Source organism: Gopherus evgoodei, chromosome 8, assembly GCF_007399415.2.
Source record: "Gopherus evgoodei ecotype Sinaloan lineage chromosome 8, rGopEvg1_v1.p, whole genome shotgun sequence".
Lineage (NCBI taxonomy): Eukaryota > Metazoa > Chordata > Testudines > Testudinidae > Gopherus > Gopherus evgoodei.
The window spans coordinates 82,763,097-82,781,473 of record NC_044329.1 but is presented as its reverse complement, the minus strand read 5'-3'; the positions used below and the strand labels follow the sequence as shown (position 1 = coordinate 82,781,473).

Below are 18,377 nucleotides of genomic sequence, written 5' to 3'. Positions count from 1 at the left end.
AATTTCATCTCTCAACGTACAAAAAAATGCAGGCAGAACGTATCACAAAGAGTATCACAATTGCTTTTGTTCTATTAAGCAAGTGTGTCGATGAGAGAACATTGACATGGGTTCCCTCACATGGCAAAACTACTCCCAAGACCTTCTTCCACATAGTTTAGATACTTTACTATTAAATGATTATGCTCTAAGCACCTGAACCTGTAGCTCCCTAATGGTTTTGGATTTGTCTGCATAGCTCCTTTTGTAGGACAACAGATTTTCCTGATGCTCCAGCAGCCTCTCTTCAGCTACTTTCAGTAAGTCACGAACATGTTCTAACTCCTTCAGCTGAGCCTGTATCTGGCTCCTCACCTGCATGGTAGCATTAAGGGAAAACAGGTAGGTACAAAATCATAAATTATTTGTTAAAAAATTTCAAAAGCTTTCCATATGATAACATACACAATACATCTAAAATTCTACACACATTTTTGCATAATGTTATTCCTCCAATAATAATGAAAAATGGAATGAACATTATGCAGGACCGGCGCTAGGGTTCCTTGCGCCCTAGGCGCATGGCCATTTCGCCACCCCCCGCGCTGATCCTGCGGCTCCAGTGCAGCTGCCGCAGTCATGCCTGTGGGCGGTCCACCGGAGCCGTGCGAGCAGCCGACCATCCGCAGGCATGACTGTGGCAGCTCCATCGGAGCTGCGGACCAACGGACCCTCCGCAGACATGCCTGCGGCAGGTCAACCGGAGCAGCCTGCCGCCCCACCGGCAAAATGCCGCCCCCCGAATAATCCTGGCGCCCTAGGCGATTGCCTAGGCTGCCTAAATGGTAGTGCTGGCCCTGACATTATGGCACAAACTCATCCCTCCAGCCCTATATTTTAGTTAGGGCTCAGTGAAACTGAAAATGTAATGAGATGTTTAGGAAAAGTAACGAACATTTTCAACAAGCTATTGTATGTATACTGCACTCCTAAAATGCTAATTTGTAGGATGCTTAACGAAGCAAACCTTATAGTAATTTCCTTCTTCTCTGTCCAGCTTCCACAGCTTTTCATGAGGGTGGGGGTAAACTAGGCCACTGATTGGTATTTAAAAAACAAACAAACAAATCAGTCAATATGAACATTCTATGATGGGTTCACAAATTGTTATAGTGTGGACCACCTCCTACCTAGTTACTGTCCTGGGAATGACTGCTGCTCCTGCTCTGAAATTCTCACACTGTGGTGATTACAGCAATTGCTTAGAGGGAAAAGTAATGTTAGTGAAGTATTTAATGTATGTTTTGCATCGTTTTATGCACTGTAGTACCTGGAAAACAAGAAAGCCATCATCTTACAACCACCAGCAAGTGGTTCCCAGGCCAGTCTGAGGTTCACTGTTCTACAAAATACCATGAAACCATGTTATACTGTTTGTTAAAGTGGACTACTTACCTCACTTATCTCTAAATTTTTGGCTTCTTTTATTATTTTGTTTTCATTTAACACTTTCTCGTATCTAGCTTTCAATTCTTCTGCCTCCATTTGTAATTTTTGTACCTAGGATACAATACATTTTACATATATTTGCAAATGCTACTCCATCATTCCTTAAAGCTGGAAGCATTTATGTCAAGCAACAGCCTTTCATTTCCCCAAATGGTACTTTGTCATTGCCTATACTTACTTATTCATTTTCTCTATCCTCATAATTGCCTTCACAACTGAGTAGGCTGCAGAAACATTGAATATCACCCAAGCTGCTGAGCAACTGGAGACTGCTCCCTATTCCAAGCCATGTATTGTACTCATACAGATACAGAAAACCTATTTTGACTTTGTTGACCCCAAACTTATATCTTTGCAGTGGCAGAAACTGTGACTTGGCACTATTTAACTATTAGCTGACTCATTTACTTGAACCCCTTGCATCACTCCCCAATTGCAAGAACTGCAGTTTTCCTTCCTTGCTGTGCGACACCTGGTCAACCTGATGAAGTCATCCAAATGTGTAAATGGCAAATGTAGTCTTCTGGGACTGAAACAAGACCAAATTACTTTTCAGATGAGGTTCCCATTATTAATTCAAGCATTGCAGTTATTTTTTCAGAGGCAAACTTTTCTGTCCTGCAATTAAAAATCATCTAACAAAGCCCAAATAGCATTAACATATTCATGTTAATACACTTAGGCTAGGTCTACACTGGGGGGCCGTGAGGATGGCAGTGAGTTCACTGCTGCCATTCCCGCCTCTCGACACGGTGGAGTTCCAGAGTTGACGGCACAGCGATCGGGGATCGATTTTATCGCGTCTACACTAGACGCGATAAACTGATCCCCGATAGATCGATCACTACTCACCAATCCGGCAGGTAGTGTAGACGTACCCACAGACTTTAATGAAAAGCCTCTGTGCTTATCATGAAAAAAAAACCCACAATCTTTGAAACAATTCACTTGAATTTACACAGGCACTTGAGGCTCACTGCACTTTAAAGTTACTTTATTTCATACAGTAAATAAAAGGCAACAAGTGGTTAATATGATTTATAAGCACCTATATCTTCCATTTCAAAGGCTTTGTTACGGCCATATGCAAAAAGTTGTAAATATATAAATATGAATATATCTAGCCATTTCAAAAGCTCATACTACCATGTCTCCAAATTTCAAAAATTCTCATCACTTTAAGATACATGGGGACAAATTCATCCTTGGTGTAATGAATGTTGCCAGTTATTCATTAAGGGCCTGACGCAACTCCCATTGGAGTCACTGGACAGGCTCCTATTGACTTCAGTGGGAGTTGGATTGATTCTAAAGGGCCAAGGCCAACATTTTCAAAATTGTGTGCATAAATTTAGGCTCCTAAACACATTTTTTGGCACCTAAATGTCTGGTGTGGCTTTCTAAGGTGCAGAGGACCTAGAAGCTCCTGCTGAAATCAATGGACCACCACCTTTAAAATGATCAAATTGTACACCCTTTTAGTTAGATAGCAGTAACTGAATTTTTATTTCTCATGGAGATAAAAATATTCAACATTAATTTACCATAATTTAGATTTGGTGCGATGAGATCTTATTACAGATTGGAAAATTCTGCTTGTGAAAAAAGTGCTGTTCTGTTTAAAATGTTTAATAGATTTAACAGAGAGAAATACTACTTCAGTTAAAAAGAGCTTTTACACTGCAGAATACTTAAAGGTAAACCCATTCTTCTTACATGTGTTTCACAGGTTTTCCATGCCTCCAACTTCTGTTACTTATCAAAAATATATGTGCTTTAACAAGGAATTTCCCTCTTTGTATTCCACTCTGTCCTCTATCTCTATCTTTGTAGTGAAATCAAAATAACATCAATCATTTCCACTGTAAGAGATTCCTATGATAAAGAGCAAAATTATGGCTTCACTGCAACAGCAAGTAAGTGGAGAAACAGGGCTTAGAGGGAGAAAATTTGTTTAAAAAAAAGAACGTAATCAAGAGAAGCAGTGAGGAAACGAAGTTTCCTGGCATCATGTTTTCTTTTTTCAGATTTGCTGCAGTGTGACAGACCCCGCTTCACAGAAAATATTTTGAAAGGACAACTCTGAATATAAAATGCCAAATTAACTGGTAATATAATGGCTCATTATCCACCATGGAGAACGAGCTGCAGCTGTTGTGTGGGGGCAGTTAATTGTCCAATCTCCTCCTTCTCTAATCAGTGGGTGTCAGCTAATAGCAGTCTATTTCTGAAAGTAGCCCAGCCACTAGTTTGAACTCTAATAACTACTTAAGGCTGGATGCGCTGAGGAACTACCTCTTGACTCTTATAGCAGGCTAAAAGTTTTATTGTAGCTCCTTGCTCCATAGGCTAGGCCTGTTGGCAGGTTTTCGAGTTTGTAATAAAACTGTTGCCTGGTCAATAATTTCAAAATATGAGTCAGAGATGTCAATCAAGGGTGTCCTTACGCTATCACTGAATTCAATAAAACATCTAATACATCATGCTAAAATTTCCTCTCCGTAAACAAAGGCACATACTACAAAGGAATTGCTAAGGAACTCAAAACAGATTTGTAAAATATGGGCTTTACTGATATTTCCCTAGCACTGAGACAAAATATCCACATGCCATATCAACAGACTGCCAAAACATTACTCTAGTGCTACCTCACTAGTCCCCGGACTGTTACCAGATGTCCTGGTCTGTGGGGATCTTTTTTCAGATGATGAGCTTGGAGAGGTTGTTTGAAGGCCAGAAGAAGGAGTTCAGGAAAGATTTATTTCAGGATGGGGTCCTCATCAAGTAAGGGCTGTAGTAGTTTGATGATACCATGTATGGGTTCCAGTGTGGGGTGGTAGGCGACAACGAAGGGTGTGCAATTGGAATGGGCTTTATATCTGTACTGAAGCAGGTTCTCTCCAGGTATTCGGGTCGTCCATTCCATGATGCGATCTACTTCTCAGGTGGAGTGTCCTTGTTTGGTCAAGGTGGTTTTGAGTATTTTAAGATATATATCCTGGACTTTCTCCTTGGAGCATAGTCTGTGGTATCTGAGTGCTTGGCTTTAAATAACAGATTTCTTGGTGTGTTTGGGGTGATTAATGGATCTATCAAAGTAAGTGTGGTGATCCGTGGGTTTCTTGTACAGAATTGTCTCTAGGGTTCCATTGAAGCTGATCATTGTGTCCAAGAAGTTGATGCTAGCAACAGAGTGTTCCAGAGAGTGTTTAATGAGTGGATGGTGGTTACTGAAGTCATGGTGGGACTCTATGAGGGAACTTAAGTCATCTTAAATATCATTGATGTATCTCAGGAATATCATTTGTTTCATGGTGCATTTGTCCAAAAAAATTTCTTCAAGGTATTATTTGTTATCTATATCCAGGTACTCAGATACCATTGACTATGCTCCAAGGAGAAAGTCTGGGATAGACACCTTAAATCACTCAAAACCACCTTCACTAAACAAGAACAGTCCACTAGAGAAGTAGATCGCATCATGGAACAGGCCACCCAAATACCCTGAGAGAACACTGCTTCAGTGCAGAAATACACCCCCCTCTGACAGCACACCCCTAGTTGTCACCTACAACCCCATACTGGAATACATAAGGGGTATCATCAAACAACTATAAACCATACTTGATGGGGACCCCATCCTGAAAAAAAACTTACCTGACCCCCTTCTTCCGGCCTTCAAACAACCCCCGCACAACCTCTCTAAGCTCATCACCAGATGCAACTGCCCCACAGACCAGAACAGCAACTCAAAGCGACACCAGATCCTGACAGAACAACAGATGCAAAAACTGCAGGTGGTATCTCCACTATTACCATGATTAACACCCCTACAACACATCTTTCAAGATCCATGGATCCTACACATGCTTATCACAGCATGTGGTGTACCTCATACAGTACACTAAATGCCCCAGTAACAACTGTGTGGATGAAACCACACAATCACTACAGTCTCGAATGAACTCACACAGCAAAATGATAAAAGACAAAAACACCATATCACCTGTGAGTGAACACTAAATCTGACCTATCAGTCCTCATCCTCAAAGGAAACCTGCACAATAATACTTTCAAAAGGAGAGCCTAGGAACTTAAATTCATAACTTTGCTAGACACTATAGCCTTGTCTTCACTACAAAGTTTTGTCAGCAGGGGAGCTGTATACACTACAGAGCTACTTTGGGCAGCAAAACACTGCTGTTTTGCCAACAAGATAAAACCACCTCGACCCGAGGCGTAAAGCTTTTTGTGGCAAAGTTAAAGCGACAAAGTGTCAGGTCAGTGTAGACGCTGCTGTTTGTTTTGTCAACATAACTGGCTTCCACCAGTATCCTACAATGCATGCAGTGACCACTCTGCTCACTGTTTTGATCTCTGCTGCCCTGAAGGTATGCGTCCCTCCCCTTTCAAGACTCCAGGACAGCTGAACATGCTGCTCTGCTCTGGGAACAAAGAGCAAATCATTAACTTGGAATGCTCCAGTTGTGCCCTGCACTAGGAACACAGCAGCAGGCAGACTGCTGTTGCAGGGAGTGGAGGGAGGGTGTGTGGGGATTGCTGTGCTGCTTTGACATTCCTTAGCATTCAGAGCTGTTCAGGATGCCACCCCTGGCAGCGGAGGAGGCTGTAGGAGAACTCAGAGGGAATCACAGAACCAAACGCAGGCAGGCAGAGCAGGTTGCTTCGAGAGGGACTGCTGTGCGGAGCAGGGCCAGGGGGGAGACATTGAGGGGCATATCTCCCTCCCCTGCCTTAGGGTAGGTCAGTTGGTCTGCTGTCTCCCCCGCCCTGGACACACCACTCTCCTGTCTCTCCCCACACCACTTCAGTTGAAAAGCAGCTGATGCTCTACTAGGATGCCCATGGAAAGATGGGATTGAGAAACCTGCATCATGTGACACTGCACTTGCCCCACGAAGCATTGCAAACCCTTCCAAAAGCATCCTGCGGCCAGTTGCACATTGGGATAGCTACCACAGTGGCCTCGTCTCTGCTAGTGTGGATGCACTCTGTCAACACAATGAGCATAGTGTGGACATGCAACAGTAGTTTTAATTAAAGCAGCTTAACTCAGGGTGGAGGGATAGCTCAGTGATTTGAGCATTGGCCTGCTAAACCTAGGGTTGTGAGCTCAATCCTTGAAGGGGGACACTTAGGGATCTGGGGCAAAATCAGTGCTTGGCTCTGCGAGTAGAGGCAGGGGGCTAGACTCAAAGACCTTTCAGGGTCCCTTCCAGTTCAATGAGATAGGTATATCTCCTTTTTTTTTTTTTTAATTGTTTTATAACTTTTGCCAACAAAACTTTGTAGTATAGACAAGGCTCCTCCCCACTTTTTGTACTATGACTACAGGGATGCTAATAGAGCACTTCACCTTCAATAGTCCCATAGAATACGTACTAACTACTTATGCTAAACTGTTCAACCTCATATTTAGCTGTGACACTCAGAGCATGGCTTCACTTGCAGATATAGAACGCTGTGAGTTAAACCAGCCTTCGGAAAGCGCAGTAGGGAAAGTGCTGCAGTCTGTCCACACTGACAGCTGCTCGTGCACTGGCGTGGCCACACCTGCGGCACTTGCAGCGGCATTGGGAGTGGTGCCTTACGGGCAGCTATCCCGGCATGCAAGTAACTGCAACGTGCTTTTCAAATGGGGGGTGTGTATGTGGGGGGAGAGAGAGTGGATTTTGGGGGGGCTGAGAGCATGTCAGCATGCTGTCTTGTAAGTTCAGACAGCAGCAGACCCCCTCTCCCCTGCCTCTCTCTCTCACACATGGCATTCCACACTAATTTGTCTCGGAGCATACTTATCTGTCTCAGCAAATAAGCAGCCGGTTGTCAGAAACAGAGCTTTCAAACAGCATATTCGTATTCCTACAGTGAGTTCAAAACAATGACAAGAGTAGCCACTTGACTTATGGGGATTATGGGACGTTTCCGGAGGCTGGTCAGAGCGCAATAATACAACACCTCATCCACACTGGCACCACGGTGCTCCAGCAGGGGCGCAGCAAAAGTTATTCCACTCGCCAAGGTGGAGTACCAGCAGCCCTGTAGCTGCTGAGTCAGAGCGCTCTATGTGCCTTGCCAGTGTGGATGGGTAGGGAGCTAGTGCGTCCAGTGCTCCTTTATTGCACTGTAACTCGCAAGTGTAGCCAAGCCCTCAGTACCTTTCCCAGACCTGAGGAAGACCTCTATGTAGCTCAAAAGCTTGTGTCTTTCACCAACTGAAGATATTACCTCATCCGCCTCGTCTCTCAAATATGATCCTCATCATTATCTCAAAACTGCATATTGACATAAAACTGATACTTAAGCCTTCTAGGTCCATTAGTCACCTGAGTTTTATACTGTTCAGCAAGGTTTTCCTGCTGCTTTACTTTTTCTTGCAGATTTAAGAGTTCAGCTTCAGCCAAAACAGTGTTGTCTTCCAAAGCAGCAAGTAAAGCCTAGATTAAAATACACAGAAAATGAATATTTTATTCTTGTTATAGGCAATACACTTTTTTTTTCTGACAGTGGAGAATTAAGAAATCAAAGCACCATCAGCACTATTATATAACTAGCAATTAAACTACTGGTATTTAATTGTACATGATTACATTTTGTTATCTTGCATGGTAAGTAACTGTGACAAACTCATTTAAATCTGTCAACTTTCATTCATATTTGATCCAGAGTAGAAATACTATACAAAAGACATAAATCCTGTCATTTTAAAGACAGACTGAGTGTGAGTTATTCTAACTCTAGGGCAAACCAAGATCCAATCAGCTTGATTCTCTGGCTGACTAAGATGCAGGCAAAATCAAAGAGGCATTTGAAAGCCTTGATTTAAAAAAAGAAAAATTTGGAATTATTTTCCAAGTTGGAAGGGCTGTTGGATGTTAAAGACTATAGGGGATAATAGTCACTATACAGAGAACAGAGACTATTACACTGCCCCCAGGCAGTGGAATATATTGATCAAACAATATATTGTTGAATTGCCTATGTAACCTTGACTGGCATGTCTGATATGATGATGAATTCTGGAACATCTTTATAGTCTGTGACCACTTTCAACATTAAAGTACAGGGATCTGAAAGGATAGCAGTGATGTACTTGAAACCAGAGAATATGATTCTCAATATATGTCTACACTTCAAGCTAGGAGTGTGATTCCCAACTTGAGGAGAAATACTCACACTAGTTCTGATCAAGCTACCATGCTAAAAACAGAATGCAGCTGTGGCAGCACAAGCAGTGGGATGGGCTAGCAGCCCTGAGTATGAGCCTGGGGTCTTGGATGGGAAGGTACTTGTGGCAGCTAGGCCCTCCACTGCTCATGGCTACACTCTAGTTTTATCATGGTAGCTTGTTCAGAACATGAGTATTTCTTCTTGAGCTGGGAATAACACCCCCAAGCTTCAATTCCAAGTGTAGGCATACTCTGAAAGGCTAGAAGGACAAAAGGAAAAAGTACTTTCTAGACATGTTTAGGTTTTTAAAAACTTTTATTATAACTAAACGCAGACCAGATATTATGTATACTATTTATTTTATTCTAAGCTGATCTTCTCTCTTCACTCTTAATCTTGTTTTTAACTGGATCTCTCAAGACTTACTGTTTGGGAATTTCACACAGAAAGTCAGATGCCATTTGAACTATGGATGCAGCAATAAAATGACTTGAATGGTAAAGAAGCTTTCTTGTTACAAACTGGATTTCAGTATTTGTAGATCAGATGACATATGAACTAGGCATCTTTTGATGTAATTAACAATTAAATAATAATTGTGAATATAATCTTTGGAGGAGTGGGATGAAGAGTGGCCACCCACACGCCTCAGTGATTGGTTTTTCAGTGTGTAAAGCTTTGGTTTACAGGAAAAGGCCACAATGGATATCCAGGATCAAGAATATGAGCCACAGAAAAAGAGTAGTAGGATAGGTAGCAGCAAAACCAGCAAAGGGAAGTCCTAGAGACGCTTATCAAATTGTGCCAAGCAAGTTTGAAATCTCCCTAACTTAATTTGAAACTAGCTATTAAAAGTCAGCTCAATTCCCATGTTTGGAACATTAGTAAAATTTTGTTTCAAGTTAAAAGTGAAACTATTAGTTAAGTAATCATATAAATAATGATAATGAAAAGGACGGAAGGTAGTGTGGTTAAGATACAGGACTGGGAGATCAAAGACCTATTCCTAGCTGTGCCAGAGATTTCCTGTGTTAACCTATCAATGTCTCATTTTCACCACTTCAAAATGGGGATGAGAATACCTACTTCACAGAGGTCTTGTGATGTTTAGTTCATTAATACCTGTAAAGCTCTTTGGGGTCCTTGGATGGAAGGTACTGGATAAGTGCACAGTTTATTAAAGGAGGCCTCGAGATATTAAAAATGTATAGTAATAACAAAATTTGAATTAAATCTAGGTACTCTTTATTTTAAAAATACATCAGGTATCCAGGGTTATTCTCATACTGAACAATGAAATTATATAACAATCTACCTTTAATTTTGCATTTTCAAGACGAATATTTGCATGTTCTGAATTGATAGAATTAAGCTTTCCATGGATTTCTTCATTTGAATTTCTTCCACAATCTTGTATTTTTTTCAGGTCCTCCAAAAGGTTTGTGATCTGCCTTTATTAAATAAATCAAGAACTTTTGCAGCAACCAGCACAGAGTACTTTTTTAAAATTAATTTGCATATTATGTTCCTCTAGCAGCTATTGAAAAGTTTGTGGGTTTTTTTTTGTTTTTATTAAAGTAACTCCATATATTTACACACTCCAAATGAGCAACAACTGCAGAAGTTGGAAGTTCTTCAGCTTTTCCAATAAATGATGTAATAAGATTAAAGGATGTGAAATGGGGTTAGAACAATTGTAAATAAGCTGATTAGATGGAATGCACAGGCTCTCTTCCAATGCAAATATCAGATTATATATATTTACAGTCCAAGACATTATGATGCAGAATTTAAAAGGGGACTGCCAAATTAAAAGCCATCTTAAAAAAATTTATTCCGTAGGTTACGACAGGGCCGGCTCTAGCAATTTCGCTGCCTCAAGCACGGCGGCACGCTGTGGGGGGCGCTCTGCCGCTCGCTGGTCCCGCGGCTCCGGTGGACCTTCCGCAGGTTTCCCTGCGGGGGGTCCGGTGGTCCCGCGGCTCCGGTGGACCTCCCGCAGGCAGCTTGGCACGCTGTGGCCTGGAGCGGCCCTGGGTTAGGAATACCACCTTCAACTATTAAAAGTAAACCAATTCTACTTTACTTTTCATCATTTATACCAATTTATTTTTTGTACTACAGTCAAATTAGATAATGAAAACTGTCTAATCAGATTCACTTCTGTTTACAGACAGTTTAGCTTTCTGGTACTCATTCACTGGCATAATGTCATAGAATTAAACATTGCAGTAAAAACTAAGCAAAGAAACTTTTTCTTTGAAATTAAAAAAAAAATGAGAACGCTTTCCATTAAAATTAGGTTTTCTGAAACTCAAAACACCAAAAGCCATAAACTTAATTTTGGCCCTTACAAACATGTGAACATTCTTCTTTAAACAGCTATTTGACAAAACAAACATTCTGCATGAAACCCAACTAAAAAGTATAGGCAGCAGCCATTAGTCTTATTTTACGTATTTATGACAAACCTATTGAAATACGAACTGTAGTTCAAACCATAAAAATGTGTAAGGATACTTCTTACCATATGCCAAGGAAAAAGGCATTTTTAGGTATTCAACCTTTTTCTATTATATATTTTAAGATTTTAGGGAGTTCTGTTTCGTCTGTGAATACAGACAAATGGCATACATGTATGCACTGGGGGCAAATCCCATCCCCTATCTGCATGTATGGAAGGCCCATTCTGCAGTGGTCCAATTCAGTGCAGCAAAATTGTGAGTAGAAAGCCAGGAGTCTTTGCAGGGAGGTTCTTCTGTGCTGCTGTGGAGGCAAGGTTTGACAGTGGGCCTGGAGAGGAGAAACCCTGTTCTATCAGTTACTACTCAGATCCTTTAGCTATTCCCCCCCTATGGAGTGTAACCCAAGTAGAGGTTACAGCAGCTCATAGCCTGTAATTACAGCCAGTGCTGGAAGGTGAGAGGGTTCCCTGTGTCAGGCACAGTAAGCCCCTGTAGTAAGGAATGATGTAGGAGTTACTCTTTAGTTATAATGGAAGTTGTGTGATCCAATGAAGAGAAGGCGATAATGCTAAGATATGTTCCATAGTTGAAACATCTAATTCTGAGCACCAATTTCCAAGTTCTAAATTCTACCTGGAATTTTAAATAGTAAAAATATGTATATGAAATTTAATATTATTTCTTATTCATTTGCAAAAAGCTTCAACAGTTTAACTTACTTCTTCAGAGTTTCAAATTGAACCTCTAACCAAGTCTTTTCTTCTACAGCCTTCTCATGATGATTTTTCCAGGCACTGGAAGCTGAAAGTACTTCAGACAATTTGACTTCCTGGAGGATATACAAAATATAGATCATGTAACATAAGAAATGCTTTTTAATTTTGCACAGTTCCTAAACACAAAAAATATTTTAACTTAAAGCAGCCTTAAATCACACCTCAGTAGTATAAACTTAAGCTTGCAATCTCAAGAAGAGGAAATTAAAATAAATTTTTAAATGAGGTAATTTAAATATATTAAATAAACTTGAACTACAGAATTATGAGTCCCTAGAACTGAATCAGAACTAAGCACTCATGGTGTTTTCAAGCTGCAGTCTACAGTATGACTTCAAAATTTGAGCTAAAATGCTTTCTTAGAAGAAATATTTTTGACTGTACTAATCTCTGAGACATAAGAATTCGACTTTTTAAAATAAGAAATCAAAATAAATGCCAAAATGAAATTGTCATAAAAGCAAAATGTTGTGAAAAAGAAATAATAGCTAACTAAGAGTTTCAAACACAAAAGAAGAAAGATAAGATTTTGTGATTTATTTAATGGCAGTTGAGCTTTTCTAAGCAGTGAAGAGTTAGCTACATGTTTCATTAAAATTAAATGCTTTGAAAACCTTCACCTTAAACTTCACAATAGGAAAATAAAGAGAAAGTACTATGACAACACAAAAAAATTGAAATTGAAGTTTGACAAATGGCAATTAAATTAAATTAAATTAATTAATTAAAATGTCCAGTACAACTGAATGTCAGCATGAAAAAACCAAGTTGCATCGTGTGATCTGAAGGTAAATTAAGCCCACAAGGCAGAAACAAAGCAAATTTAATTAGATCCTGATAGAAAAACTAGGCAAATGTATGTCTACAATGGTGTAACATGCTATGAAATGGTATGACAAAAGCATATTTCCACCTGTTGGGAAGTGCAATGAAAGGAGACCAAGTTTTAAATGTACTCTAATGGGCCAACTGATTCCATTCAGAATTGTAAGCCACCGACTCCAGAAAGATCACTTGCAAAAGTTTTGATCCTCCTGGCCTTATGAAATTTAACATTGGTGAAAAAAAGGCAGCAAGAGGCCCTCAACGAGGTCTGAGTGACAGCTGAATGAGAAGGTTCTAACTTCATTTTCAAAGCTCTATAAAATTCAGAGCATATAGCTTACAAAGAGAAATTTGAGCATCTACAAGACATGCTGCCTGCTTGATCCATTTTAAAAAAAGACAATGGCTGAGTACTAAGACATCAAGATCCCAATCCTGCAATCTGATCTGTGTGAGTGGACACTTGTGCCTATTAACTTCAATGTCTATCCACACAGCTCAAACTGCAGGATCAGGGCCCACCTATGAATGTAAGGGAACAAGCTTCTCAATGATATTTAGTGATTAATGTGCATGACTCCTAGTAGCATTAACTGGTGTATACCATACTGAAAGGAGACCAAACCCCCTAGAGCAAAATTACAAAGTGTACGACCACATGGTCCAAGTCATTCACTAAACTGACTTTTTAATTTTGTAAACAAAACAAAGACAAGATGATCATGATGGTCCCTTCTGAACTTAAAGGTCATGCATCTTATCTAGCAATTGCTTTTGGATCACTGATTTTAAATTACCCTTCTCTAAAGTGGAACCAATTAAAATGTACCAGTCCAGAGTACAGTACGCTCAGTTAGTCATTACTGTTCTCCAGTGATGAGGCAGTCTTAATGTTTGATTGCACTTATTATTTTAAACAATACTTGATTATTTAAAAAAACTTTGATTGTATCAACACAGCCACTTACCCTCTTTCTAATTTTGGAAGTTAGTTTTTCAATAGATGCTTCAAAACATTCAGCTCTCTGTTTCTGGGCTCTGGTTGCTTTTTTCAGAGCTTTCTTCTTTTGCTCATTTGTTTCCTTTACAGTTAAAATTTGGTGCTTCTGTTTGCCAATTTGAAGCTTCCACTCAGTTATTTTCTTTTCCAGAGTCTGCAGCATAATTAAGCAAAATGAATATGTTCTGAACATTCTGGGGTAGATTTTGAGTCACAGTAACATAACCATGAAGGGGAGAAAGACTTCCACCCCACCTGCATTAAGCTTCCTGCATCCCAAATACATGCACAAGGGTGAGAGCAGAAGCTGCGCACCCAGTATTTCCACCCACTGCGTAGTGAGAAATGGGGATGGAGGGACAGAGGGGGAGGCGGGTGCATAAGTCAGAGGGTAGGGAAGGAGCCAAATGGTGGGGGAAAACCATGAGGATGGGGGCACAGCAGAATGGGAAGAGGACAGGAATCAGTGAGTAGGTTGTGGGGGGCAGCAGCAGATGGGGACAAGGGTAGACTGGGGTCAGAGGGGCAGAAGAGTCTACAACTACTAGAAAATACTCCCCTCCAGCAGAACCTGGAATAGAACCCAAGAATCCTAAATTGCTACATTCTTCTGTTGTCAGCAAATAGCTCTGAAGACCACTGAAAAAGTGTGTTTTTCTTCATCCTCTAGTGGCTGGCCCACACAGAATATAACCAACTACTACTGCTATCAGTTACTGCATTAGCTCAAGTGGTACCGATATGTGCTGTGGATGGGTCTAAAATCTGCTGATAACCCAACCTGGTGATCAATATGACTCCACATGACAGAAACTTTGTTTTTCCAGTTTGTTTTTGAAAGAAATAGGAAATTACATTTAACCAAGTATATTAAAAGAACATTAAGGCTGCATAGTCACACACTCAAAAGTTAGGAAATGCCAACACTGCCTTATGTGTATGCATTATAGTACAATCTTTAATTACATGATTGCATGCTCTTTTTTCCACAGGACCCCTGCCTCATTCAGCATTCAGTGGTCTAGATGCACCTGCTCTGGGGATGAATAATGGCTGTGCAGCGAATAAGATAATTATCTACAGCACCCCTGCATCATTTGTTGTAGAAGTTAGAAGCACACAGTGAATGAGGCAGAAGATTGCAAGAAGAGAAAGGATGGTCTCAACGTTGAGTCCGATGAATGTTGCCCTTGAGAACTGAATTCTCTCCCTGCCTCAGCTACAGAGTTCCTATGCAAGGCTGGGCAAGTTACCTGAACTAGATTTTTCATGGGTGTTACTATCATGATATTTATGTTTGTTCCTCTATATGGCATTTTTTATTTAAATAAGGATGCTAAAGGCAAATCACATCAAAGACATTAAAACAAGGTACAGTGACATTTGGTGAAGAAAGCAATCAGGTGTATCCTTAAAGCCTGCTTTAAAGAGGGCCCAAATACAGTTGTCTTTAGGATGGTCATCGATGGCATCAACAAGCTACCAGCATGCAACTTTTTTCTTGATGGACAGTCTTAAATCCACATTGATATCATCAACACTTTTTCCACTATGTAATAAAGTAGTAAACATGTCAGCTCCATATACCAGTCTATATAAAATCCTTTCAGGTCATCTTACAATAGTTTAAAGGCAGACATGACTAAATGTAACATGAATTAAAAACAGGTATAGTGCCTTCTCTTTCAAGTTTGGGCTGTGACCCTTTCTAAGGTGTGTTCTAGACACATACATAGCTAGAATAACATGCAATTTACTTGGTAGTCAAAAGGGGAAAAAAGGAACAATGCCACTTCTTGATATAAGTGTGAAATGAAGCAGTTTATATTTGACTTTGATATTTATAACTATGATTTGGGAGATAACATCTTCAATGAATGAAGCAAATTGAGGAGAAGATTTTTATTTGTCAGTCTGTTGCTTATATGCTGGTAAAAGATATTACCTCACCGACCTTGTAGCTTATATTAACAGTTAAAGAAATACCTAGGGAATACAATTGTAAATCTTTTATGTCACCACAAGATGTCACTATCACACTATGACTGACAGTCCTGTGTAGCATGCAGCTCTGTCCTTTACAAAGACTTAGGTAAATTTAAACTTGGAACTAATTTCATAATAAGCAGAAAACATTCAAGCTGTCTGAAGGGTTTGTCAGGGTATCAGCTGACTTCAGTGGGATATGTACACTTAATTACCTTAGACTGCTTTGAAAACCTCAGCCTAGATGGCTGTCTACTCTCACTGAATCTTTATGCAAAGATCAGCTTATTCCTTGAAATATACCATTTAATAAAATGCGCTAGGAGAATTCTAATAATGACACTGTGGCAGAAGTACAAAAAACAATATCCTTCAGAACAAAACATGAAATGTGTATACTTAATTTCATGTTCTGGAGTAAAAGTGTTAGAGAACAAAATAAGTAATCTGCCAAACCTGAAAAAAGAAAATCTACCCTACTTTTAATTTCCAAATGGTCACTTCTTAATGGCAAATACCATATATATAATATGTATATTAGAGCTGTCAAGTGATTAAAAAAATTAATTGTGATTAATCGCCCGATTAAAAAATACCATTTATTTAAATATTTTTGGATGTGTTCTACATTTTCAAATATGTTGATTTCAATTACAACACCAAATACAAAGTGTACAGTGCTCGCTTTATATTTATTTTTATTGCAAATACTTGCACTGTAAAAAAACAAAAGAAATAGTATTTTTCAATTCACCTAACACAAGTACTGTAAAGCAATCTCTTTATCATGAAAGTTGAACTTACAAATGTAAAATTATGTACAAAAAATAACTGCATTAAAAAATAAAACAATGTGAAACTTTAGAGCCTACAAGTCCACTCAGTCCTACTTCTAGTTCAACCAATCGCTCAGACAAACAAGTTTGGTTACAGTTTGCAGGAGATAATGCTGCCAGGAGATAATGCATGTCCTCTGGAATGGTGGCTGAAGCATTAAGTGGTATGTTTAGCGTATCTGGCACATAAATACCTTGCACCACCAGCTACAAAAATGCCATGTGAACACCTGTTCTCACTTTCAGGTAACACTGTAAATAAGAAGCAGGCAGCATTATCTCCTGTAAATGTTAACAAGCTTGTTTGTCTGAGCGATTGGCTGAACAGGAAGTTGGACTGAGTGGACTTGTAGGCTCTAAAGTTTTACATTGTTTTGTTTTTGAGTGCAGTTATGTAAACAAAAAAACCCTACATGATAAAGAGATTGCATTACAGTACTTGTATGAGGTGAACTGAAAAATACTATTTCTTTTATCATTTTTACAATGCAAATATTTGTAATAAAAAATAATATAAAGTGAGCACTGTACACTTTGTATTCTGTGTTGTAATAGCAATCAATGTTTTAAAATGTAGAAAAACATCCAACAATATTTAATAAATTTCAAGTGGTATTTTATCATTTGAGTGCGATTAATCGTGATTAATTTCTTGAGTTAATTGTGTGAGTTAACTGCGATTAATTGACAGCCCCAATATATATATATATATATATATATATATATATACACACACACACACACACAAAAAATGTTAGTATTTGGCATTGCTCTGAAATCTCTATGGTGATATTGTTTTAAAATCACTTTCATTCCTATTTTCCAAAGTGTAAAAATACATCATTACAAAGGTTTATATGTACTATTAGAACATCATATCCACCAAGAAACAGGTATAATCACTGTTAGAATTAAATTAATTTCTATAATTAACTTATCAACTGAGTTTATCTTTGTAGTTGAGTAAGATTCTAGTAAGTCTAAACACAAAAAACCTGCATATTTGTCTGTATGGTATTTATAAGGAGATCATTAGTATCCCAAACATCAGAGTCCTAGGTCAAATCTAAGCCTTATTACTAATCTAGGCAAGTTACCTTTGCAATATCACATATCATAGCTTTCAACTCTTACTGTTCTAGGAGGGCTTTGTGAGTGACTAAAAGACCCAGATTACGCATGTAAGATGATTTCAACTGATTTTTCTGACATATTCAGCTAATACACATACAATGCTTGGTTTAACTGCAAACCTCAGCTTTCCTCAGATTATATAAAATCTCTCCTTCCCCTTTAAAATTATATTGCAAACTTGTATTAATTTCCCTAGTTTCTTTAATTGTGTTTAAAAGATTGAATATCTAGCTAGTTACAACTGATTTGGAGCAACCACAAATAATTACTTGGAGATTCAGTTAAAATGAAATGAAAATGATATGCTGCTCTATCCTTCTCCAGTAAAAAATTCTATTTTAGAAATTTTTAATTAACTATACAGATCAGCTGGCCAAACCTTCCCCCCTGCATATGATGGGAGATGACAGAGCACTTATGCAAGCTGCCACAGACCATGAATTGTAGAAGTGGCCTCTCCACTGGTGCTCCATTGCCAATGGGGTAGGATTCCATGCTACTTTGCCCTGGAAAAGAACCCTGCACAAAGCCCATTTACTCGGCTGTTTTGTTTGAGCTCAGTTAGCCATAATTCTGTATTCAGAGAACAATACTATATGTAGTAGACAAAGAAGCTAATTTCACTTATATTATCTAGTATGTAGAATTGAACTGAAAAGAACCAGCAGGCATGACAGGC

The 18,377-nt window shown here is 39.2% G+C and overlaps 1 protein-coding gene across 7 annotated transcripts in view; it reads right to left on the bottom strand.

Annotated features, from left to right (window-relative positions):
- The window catches only part of ODF2L (outer dense fiber of sperm tails 2 like), a 54,507-nt gene that overhangs the window by 18,904 nt on the left and 17,226 nt on the right, over nt 1–18,377 (bottom strand). For 5 of the 7 annotated variants that reach the window (XR_004001746.1, XM_030573849.1, XM_030573852.1 and 2 more), the window contains 6 exons: nt 13,711–13,896; nt 11,861–11,970; nt 9,992–10,127; nt 7,833–7,943; nt 1,435–1,539; nt 196–354 (listed from right to left, as the gene is read on the bottom strand). Coding sequence is in view for 6 of the 7 variants with exons in the window: in XM_030573849.1 (XP_030429709.1) it covers nt 196–354; nt 1,435–1,539; nt 7,833–7,943; nt 9,992–10,127; nt 11,861–11,970; nt 13,711–13,896 (807 nt within the window). In the remaining variant the exon portion in view is untranslated. The remainder of the gene's footprint in view (nt 1–195; nt 355–1,434; nt 1,540–7,832; nt 7,944–9,991; nt 10,128–11,860; nt 11,971–13,710; nt 13,897–18,377) is intronic. The other 2 variants (XM_030573853.1, XM_030573851.1) reach the window with 2 other exon arrangements.